At 36.6% G+C, this 10249-nt stretch overlaps 1 protein-coding gene across 1 annotated transcript; it reads left to right on the top strand.

Annotated features, from left to right (window-relative positions):
- The first annotated feature begins 269 nt into the window (after nucleotides 1-269).
- Nucleotides 270-6397, top strand: LOC125649730 (E3 ubiquitin-protein ligase TRIM71-like). Its single transcript, XM_048877444.2, has 2 exons — nucleotides 270-400; nucleotides 4075-6397. Exon 2 carries the CDS (start codon nucleotides 4100-4102, stop codon nucleotides 5753-5755), a length of 1656 nt encoding a protein of 551 aa, XP_048733401.2. The 5' UTR covers nucleotides 270-400; nucleotides 4075-4099; the 3' UTR covers nucleotides 5756-6397.
- Nucleotides 6398-10249: the final 3852 nt, after the last annotated feature.

The raw sequence follows: 10249 nt of genomic DNA, 5'->3' as shown, positions 1-10249 counted from the left end.
CAGTGTCAGCTTTGAAATAACTTTTGATAAAGGTATTTGTTGATTAACATTACATTTTTTATTTGAGTTGGTATTGTAATAAAATTTATTTTAAATTCACTCTACGACAGCTACTCGTACTAAGTTGCAAGTTTAATGACAGCTTTCTACAATACGATATCACATTGCTGGCTTTCATTGAAGTGTGAAATATCATACACCATTTTAGGGCATACCATGGGTACACAGCTGAATTTTAAAAATTCAAACACCTGAGCGCTTCATCACAATGGACATCCATTACGAATAAACATCATCTGGAAATTTTTCATGTGCATTATGTGACGAGGGAGGAGATTCTATGGAATACAGAAGACAATCAAAAATGCAGAATACATATGTACAGTTTTGTATGTTGATGGTAAGTGATTTTATAATGACTTTTTTCAAAGCACGATTGATACTAAATGTACGGTCAAGGCAGTAGTAGTAATGGTTCTTTACCGTCTCAACGACGACCGTGCCACTGACAATTTGTCCACATAACCTTGGACAACATCAGGTTACACTGTCAGTTGTAAGCAATGTCAATGGAAATTACGAACCCGAGTGTCTAGTGTATCAAACTGTATACATCACTTGCAAGCAGAGAGAAAGAAATTATATATAAATACATCCAAGTGTAATTCTAAAACGCATTCCGTAAGCAATACATAGTCTCCTACCGGTCGCAAAATTATTGGACCGCAACAATATTCAAAGTTCATTATGTAGGTTGTGGTAAAGGGGGGAATTGGGGAACCAGAATTGGAATGGTCGGAAATCAACTACAGTTTGCAACATGTTATATATACATGTATGGCAGAGCAATGTACCAAATATGAAATGAACATTTGTAAACACAAGACAACAGGGCGACAGGCCTTATCGGTCACCTGAGTATTAGTTATAAGTATCACTAGTCCCACAGGTCTTATCGGTCACCTGAGTATTAGTTATAAATATCACTAGTCCCACAGGCCTTATCGGTCACCTGAGTATTAGTTATAAGTATCACTAGTCCCACAGGTCTTATCGGTCACCTGAGTATTAGTTATAAGTATCACTAGTCCCACAGGTCTTATCGGTCACCTGAGTATTAGTTATAAATATCACTAGTCCCACAGGCCTTATCGGTCACCTGAGTATTAGTTATAAATATCACTAGTCACAAGAAATCTAGAAAAACATTTCCTGACGTGAATATAGTGTCTGTAATGAAAATTAATATGGAAATTCTTAACTAATTTGTATTTTTTCATTACACTGAATGTTAATTTATTGATTCCAAACAAAAAATGCTACCTAAACCCCCAAAATCCAGGACTAAGGACCCACCTTAAATGCCTTCGAAAGTGCCAATAATGATGGAATGCTTTATATAATATTATATATATTAACGCAATTTGACTAAGTTGGACCCATGCTTGAATCAATACCCTGGGGTTGCAAAATACACATCTTTGGTACATCTGTTCTGCTTTTCCTAAATATGCATTTAGTTTCTATAATACCATATCAGCAAACTTCGAGAAGAATTTCAAATGATAAAGAAAATATAATCATTAAAATAATTTTTGCTCAACCCTTTCCCCCTGGGATCATGAAATTTACAATTTTGGTAAAGGTTGACCTTCTCCTTCTAAATATCCAATATCAGTTTAGTATCACTGGCATTAAAAATGTATCATCTAGATGTTATACACATATACACTGTAAATACCAAGTTTGGCCCCTTCCTGGAGTCAGAAGCTCTACCCCCGGGGATCATGAAATTTATAACTTTGGTAGAAGTCTTCCTGGTCTACATTACTATTCTTTTTTTTTTTTCTTACACAGGTGTAGCGGGGCCTCCGTGGCCGATCGCGCTCAAAATCACACGGTATCTCACCTCTGTCGGCGTGGGTTCGAATCCCGCTAGCGCCGGTAAGTGAGAAAGTTTCCCAGTTTACTTTCGGAAGGTTGGTGGTCTCATCCCAGGTACATTGTATCTGGGTTCTCTCTTCCACCAATAAAAACTGGGCGCCACCAGATAACTGAAAAATTGTTGAGTGTGGCAGAAAACATCAATCAATCAATAACCAGGTGTGGTTGTAGACATGAATTTTTTGAAAACTGGTCCATAATTGACAGTTTTTGCTCCGCCCCTCAGGAGTCCTGAAATTTACAATTTATGTTCCCTTTGTCCCAATGATGCTTCATACTTTGAAAGAATCGGAATAGAAGTTATCAAGAAGTTAAACATATTCCATTAATTTTTAAAATCTGACAATTCTCAATATCTTTCTAGAACCGAAAACAAAAAAATTCAAATTTAATCAGTAACTTGTTACATGTATGGCAAAGCAATATACCAAATATCAAATGATTGATTGATTGATTGTATATTGTTTAACGTCCCTCTCAAGAATATTTCACTCATATGAAGACATCACCACTGCTGGTGAAGGGCTGCAATGTTTAGGCCTATGCTCGGCGCCTATGATCATTGAGCAGGGAGGGATCTTTATAGTGCCACACCTGCTGTGACACGGGACCTCGTTGTGTGGGTTTTTGTTGGGGGATTTTTGTTGTTTTTTTTTTTTTTTTTTTTTTTGTGTCATCCGAAGGACCTCCTCATTCAGTCGTCTTTTACGACAAGCAAGTGAATACCTGTAAGCACAACCAAAAAAAAGTCCGGAAATCACGCTATTTTTCTAAGTCCAAGGGCAATAACTTAGTGAAAAATCAACTGAATATCAATAATAATAATCAACGGATCGAAACAAAATTCAAACTTGATCTGTAAATAAGTATCTGCAAGCACAAAAAATCTGGAAAATTGATAATGCATGCTAATTTTCTAAGCTTAAGGGATATGGAGCGCCAAATTAACATAAACTCAAATAATTGAAGATATCTTTAATTATTTGAAGATATCATCAATTCAATTGTTGCTCTCTTTAATTGAATTAATGCGCGCATTAAATCAATTATTGCTCTCATCAAATGAATTAATGCGTGCTTCAATTCAATTATTGCTCTCATCAATTGAATTAATGCGCACATCAATTGAATTAATGAGAGCAATAATTGATTTAATGCGCGCATTAATTCAATTATTGCTCTCTTCAATTCAATTGATGCGCGCATTAATTCAATTAATGAGAGCAATAATAGATTTGATGCGCGCATTAATTCAATTATTGCTCTCTTCAATTCATTTTAATTCTTTTAAAGAGAGCAACAATTCAATTAAAGATATCATTAATTCAATTATGGATATGTTGAATTGAAGATATCTTTAATTATATAGTTGCTCTCTCTAAAAGAATTATTGCTCTCTTCAAATGAATTAAAGATATCATTCATTCAATTGAAGAGAGCAATAATTGAATTAATGCGCGCATTAAATCAATTATTGCTCTCATCAAATGAATTAATGCACGCATCAATTCAATTATTGCTCTCATCAATTGATTTAATGCGCGCATTATATCAATTATTGCTCTCTTCAATTGAATTGTAGCGCGCATCAATTCAATTGTTGATATCATTAATTCATTTGAAGAGATCATTAATTCAGTTGAAGTGCGCATCAATTCAGTTGAAGAATTAATGCTATCATCAATTCAATTAATGCGCGCAATAATTCAGAATTGAAGATATCATTAATTATTTGAAGAGATCTTTAATTCAATTGTTGCGCGCATCAAATGAATTGATGATATCTTCAAATAATTGAAGATATCGTCAATTATTTGAGTTTATGTTAATTTGGCGCTCCATAAAGGGACACAACTTTGTGAAAAATCAACAGATCGAGATGAAATTAGAACTTGATCTATAACCTGTTTTAAAAGACAAAGTAATGTACCAAATATGAAACAAGTATCTACAAGAACAGAGAAAAATGCAAAAAAACAAACAAACAAAAAACAAAAACAAAAACACCTGATTTACCGGACTGACGGACGGATGGAATGCAAACCTAAAGTACACTTCGACGGTATGGGACTAATAATTTCATAAACTTAATTTTCAAGACTGTAAACATATGAATTCTTCTTTTCACAGTCAAGTCCAAAATGTAGAAAAAGAAATGGCTAGCGCTACAACTTTAATCCAGGCACAGGAGCTAATCACTTGTGACCTTTGTGTCAAGGCCGTTCAACAATTCTGTAACAGTTGTCAAGTCAGTCTTTGTGAAGACTGCATTAACAAACACGTAAAAAATCTGAAGTCCCTGAAACATGATATCGCTCCTTTCACAAAGCGCACAGTACAGCCGGTGTTCCCTCAGTGTACATCTCATTTTCACCAGAGATGCGAGGGTCACTGTCAGCAGTGTGATGTCCCGGTCTGCATGAAATGTGTCATGGGTCCTAATCACAAAGGTCACGATATCGTGGACATGGCAGACAGTATTGTCCAAAAGAAAGAAACCATTAAAAGAGAAACGAAAGAAATTGAAGACATTATTCTTCAGAGCAAGGCATATGATGAAGTTGCTGAAAAGAAAATCAACAAATCTGTATCCTGTACTTCTGATTTAGACCAACAAGCTAAGAATGAAAGAAAGCAATGGCACCTGCAAGTAGACCACATCTTTGACGCTCTAGAATCTCTGATCCAGTCAAACCGGGATGAGGACATTGCCACTCTAAACTCATACCAGTCTAAGCTTAGAGGTCAGAGTTTTCGTATGATCCAGACTGTTCAAGAAAACAAAGATATCCTGAAGTCTAACGAAGTGTCCAAAGTTAATTTCTACAAATCCAAACTAAATGAATTCAGAACCATCCCAGATGTTCCCGATTTAACTTCGCCTTCTCTCAAAACAAATGCAGTGCAAGGGAGAGAACTCGGTCTAGATTTAGGAGAATACAAGGCTACACTTCAATGGACAAAAACAAAAAAAATGAAAGATTTAACGATTAGGGGATTATTAGAGGAGAGCAAAGTGATTGCAAGCATTCCAACAAATGTGAAAAATTTACGTAGATTAGTCTGTGTCGGGTCAGACAGAGCATGGATCAACGGAACAGACAATATGATAATTTGTGTCGACATGCATGGTACTGTACAAGACACTGTGATAAATCCATTTAGTAAGCTTCCGAATGATATTACAGTGAACAGACAGGGGGATCTGATTTACAGTGATGGTGCCAGTAGAACAGTGAATATTGTCAGACACGGAAAGACAGAGACACTGATCACCACACCAAGGGGCTGGCATCCAATGGGACTATGTTGTACCAGATCAGGAGACATTCTGGTCAGCATGGTGACCACTAATTATGGCCATCACAAAATTGTTCGTTATCAGGAAGATAGAGTGATACAGGAAATAGATAAAGATGAGCATGGCTATCCAATCTATCAAGGTGACTATTTAGTGAATGTGAAAGAGAATGACAATGGCGACATAGTGACTTCTGATCAAAATTCAGACACAGTGGTAGCAGTGGGAAAGACAGGCAAAGTCCGATTCCGATACAACGACAGACCACCTGGAAGAAAGAGACCATTCAGTCCAAGACAGATAGTGACAGATTCAATGGGTCACATCATTGTGGCAGATCCCAACAACCAATGTTTACACATTCTTGATCAGAATGGACGATTCCTGAGATGTGTGAACAACCCTGAACTGAAGGGTCAGCCTAACGGGTTGAGTGTGGACACTCGAGGAAGGTTGTGGGTAGGGTCATGGGCTTCAGGTGAAATGACTGTAATCAAGTACATGAAATAAACATCACATTATAGAAGTAACTGTGTTTTAAAACATTAGAAACGTGTGATCTGTAATGCATATTTTCAATATCATCCCAAATGAAAGCTTGACACTTCAAACTGAGTGAACGGCTCAGTCTCCCGAGTGAGCTGTCATAATTCCACTGGGTTTGCTGTGTGTGTCAACTGCAAATTTTGCATAAACTTTGAAGTTTAATCTGGCTTCATCCCAGGTCAGCTTCACAACCAAATGTTCCTAACATTAAATTCAATTTATGTCAAAGTAACATTACTCCTTTAATTAATTCGATGTTAATGTAGGTCCCATGATCACTGATAAGTCGGACAATATTGTGATTGAATTAGGTTCAGAATGTTTTTTGTTGTTGTAGTTACAGTATATATCTTCTCTAATGATTGATTTTTTCTATATATACATATCTCTTTATATGCATTTATCAATAAAAATTAAGATACAGTGTCAAATTAAAGTACACTAGATATTCCTGTATAATTTTTTTTGTCTTAACATGCAATTGTATGATTACATTCTCAATACTACAATGCTTTATGTCAAGTTTTGTTGATATTGGCCTTGTGGTTCTGGGGAAGAAGTAAACAAGAAGCCCATATGCCTTCTTGGTCACCTATAAGTATTAGTTAAAATCATCATTAATGCCATGGGCTTTGAAATTCTGTTCTGCATATCTTAGCTAAATTCTAATATTTAGCAACAGTATAAAACAATATGTGTTCTTAAAACTTAGATGCCCTTGATAGTGCCTATACTGATGAAATATTAACAAGATATGACTAATTTGGACCTGTCTTATAGTCAAAATCCAAAGGTTGCAAAATTCATAATTTTGGTACTGTGACATCCTTTACTGCTTTTCCTAAATACGCAGTTAGTGTTTATACCATAACAACAAACATAAAGAAGTCTTTCAAATAATGTTCGCACCACCCTGGAAAAAAACCATTATCTCCTGGGATCATCAAATTTACAATTTTTGAAAAGGGAAATCTACCCCTTCTAAATATCTATTCATTTTCAATTTAGTATCAATAGCATTAAAGAAGATATTATTTAAATGTTTTACACATATATATACTATATAGTATGAAGATTTAGCCTCATCCTGGAGTCAGAACCTTTAACCTATGGATCATGAACTTTAATTTTGGTAGAGGTCTTCTTACAGTGTACATGTACTCTACATTACTATGTATTTAGTTTTTCTTACATATGTATGGTTGTAGAGAAGAAGTTTTTTGAAAATGCCCCCTTGTCCAAAAGATCCTTCATATCAAAATTGAAAGGAATGGGAATGGTACTTATCAAGAAGAAGTTAAAAATGTACTTTTGTTCACACATTTAATAACTGACTATTTTGGCCCCATCCTGATACCAAAACCCTTAGCCCTGGGATCACCTGTTCTTTCTATATAGCCATTTAGTTTCAATTTAGTACAAAGTATCAATAGCACTAAAGAAGATGCACACTATATACCAAGTTTGGCCCCACCCTTGGATCAAAACCTCTACCCTTAGGGTCATGCCATTTACAATTTTGGTAGAGGCCTTCCTGCTCTATATAACTATGCATTTAGTTTTTCTTACACATGTGAGGTTGTATAGAAGAATTTTGAAAATTAGTCAACGTTTAACAGTTTTTCACCCGCCCTTAATGCTCCTGGGGTGGAAGAAACCTAAAAATTACAAGTTATATCACCCTTGTAACAAATATGCTTCATACCAAATTTGAAAAGAATTGAAATGGTATTTATCAAGAAGATAAAAATGATAGTTAACACACGGCAGACGTATTAAAAGCTAATACATTCTGTTACCCCCAAATTTCTTATGTAACACCCCAATTAGTCGCCCGTCCCAAATCGTCGCCGGCGACGATTTGGGCATAACCTCCCATCCCAAATTGTCGTCCCCCTTGCTGCAACTATTTGGAAACATCATTTACATACAAACTGGCCCTGTTTGTTAACTCCTCCTCCTCTTCTTCATCTGTGGTCCAGCTATGACCACAAAAGGTTCTCTGGACTTTACAAGCTTTTTAATGCTCTACTTCGTCTTCTACTTGTTCTGTTGTATTTTTTTAAAAAGATTTATTATGTATTTGTTATTGTTATTTTTGGTTAGTATTGACCTTCTTTCTATTGAAAGAACTGTATTTGTTGTTATTGGAGGTGGTGGTGGTGTAATTGTTGTCTATATGATTTTTTTTCCGTCTAGTCCCCCAGAGAGAAAGAGAGAGGAATATGTCGGACAATAAATCGTTTTGCCTTTTGTTTTAGGGTCATTCTGCTGAACATGGCGTTGTTAGGTCTTGTGCACCGCAGATTTGTTAGTGACCTCAGATTATGTTAGATTATGCCTGTCTCCCGCCGTTGGGACACTCGTGAAAACCTCGAGAAACACCCAACCTACGTCTTTATTTCTCAATATGTTTTGTTTGTTTAACTCGTTGCTCTCTCTCTCTCTCTCTCTCTCTCTCTCTCTAAATAAGTCAATGAACAAACAAACAAATAAATGAAACCTATGTGCTTAGTCCCATATAACCTACATACAAAATTTTAGCTCAAACGGTTCACGAACACCAGAGTGACAGTCGAAAATAGTTCGCTATGGTTACAGCTCGCGGTGCTTTGAGCTTGCGATCAAGAGATTTCATGTGGCGGGAAGCACATGCCAGAATACATGTAACCCACATATCGGTTTACAAACACCAGAGATATTGCAGAGTTGCTGAAAATTGTGCACAGCTTGCGGCGCTTTAAGCTCTCATTCCAGAATTCTCATTTTGGGGGAGGCAGGCATGTCAGAGGGTCACTTGTAATCTACATACAAAAGTGCAGTCCAATAGGTCGACAAACACCAGAGATATAGGTGCGGACAGACAGACAAACAGACCAAGTCAAAAACATGTACCCCTATATAAGAGGGGATTCAATAAAATAACTTCTGTGTAATCTATCCTAAATACGCCATTAAAATATTAGCGGGCGACGATTTAGGACGGGTGACGATTTAGGACGGGTGATGATTTGGGGTGTACTATAGTACATACCAAATCGTCGCATCTAATGATAGTGCAATCTTGTCCCAAATCGTCGCCGAGGCGACGATTTGGGGTGCAACACATTCCACATCCTAATACATCTAACCTAACAAATTCCACATCCAACCTAACACATTCCACATCAAACCTAATACATTCCATCCCGTGGGGATCCGGGTTAGAATAGGTCCTCAGTACCCCTTGCTTGTCGTAAGAGGCGACTAAATGGGGCGGTCCTTCGGATGAGACCGCAAAAACAGAGGTCCTGTGTCACAGCAGGTGAAACACGATAAAGATCCCTCCCTGCTCAAGGGCTGTAAGCGCCGAACATAGGCCTAAATTGTGCAGCCCTTCACCGTCAATGGTGACGTCTCCATATGAGTGAAATATTCTCGAGAGGGATGTTAAACAACATTCAATCAATCAATAATACATTCCACATCCAACCTAACACATTCCACATTCAATTTAATACATTCTATATCAAATCTAACACATTCCACATCAAACCTAATACATTCCACATCAAACCTAATACATTCCACATCAAACCTAATACACTCCACATCAAATCTAACACATTCCACATCAAACCTAATACACTCCATATCAAACCTAACACATTCCACATCAAACCTAATACACTCCACATCAAACCTAACACATTCCACATCAAACCTAATACACTCCACATCAAACCTAACACATTCCACATCAAACCTAATATACTCCACATCAAACCTAACACATTCCACATCAAACCTAACACATTCCATATCAAACTTAATACACTCCACATCAAACCTAACACATTCCACATCAAACCTAATACACTCTATATCAAACCTAACACATTCCACATCAAACCTAATACATTCCACAACAAACCTAATACACTCCACATCAAACCTAATTCATTCCACATCAAACCTAATTCATTCCACATCAACCTAATTCATTCCACATCAAACCTAATTCATTCTATATCAAACCTAACACATCAAACCTAATACACTCCACATCAAACCTAATACATTCCACATCAAACCTAATACACTCCATATCAAACCTAACACATTCCACATCAAACCTAATACACTCCACATCAAACCTAACACATTCCACATCAAACCTAACACATTCCATATCAAACTTAACACATTCCACATCAAACCTAATACACTCCACATCAAACCTAACACATTCCACATCAACTTAATACATTCCACATCTAACCTAACCCATTCCACATCAACCTAATACACTCCATATCAAACCGAACACACTCCACATCAACCTAATACATTCCACATCAAACCTAACACATTCCACATCAAACCTAATACACTCCATATCAAACCTAACACATTCCACATCAAACCTAACACACTCCACATCAAACATAATACACTCCACATCAAACCTAATACATT

Source organism: Ostrea edulis, chromosome 5, assembly GCF_947568905.1.
Source record: "Ostrea edulis chromosome 5, xbOstEdul1.1, whole genome shotgun sequence".
Lineage (NCBI taxonomy): Eukaryota > Metazoa > Mollusca > Bivalvia > Ostreida > Ostreidae > Ostrea > Ostrea edulis.
The sequence above is the reverse complement of the archived record's forward strand: the minus strand, read 5'-3'. Positions and strand labels throughout refer to the sequence as shown.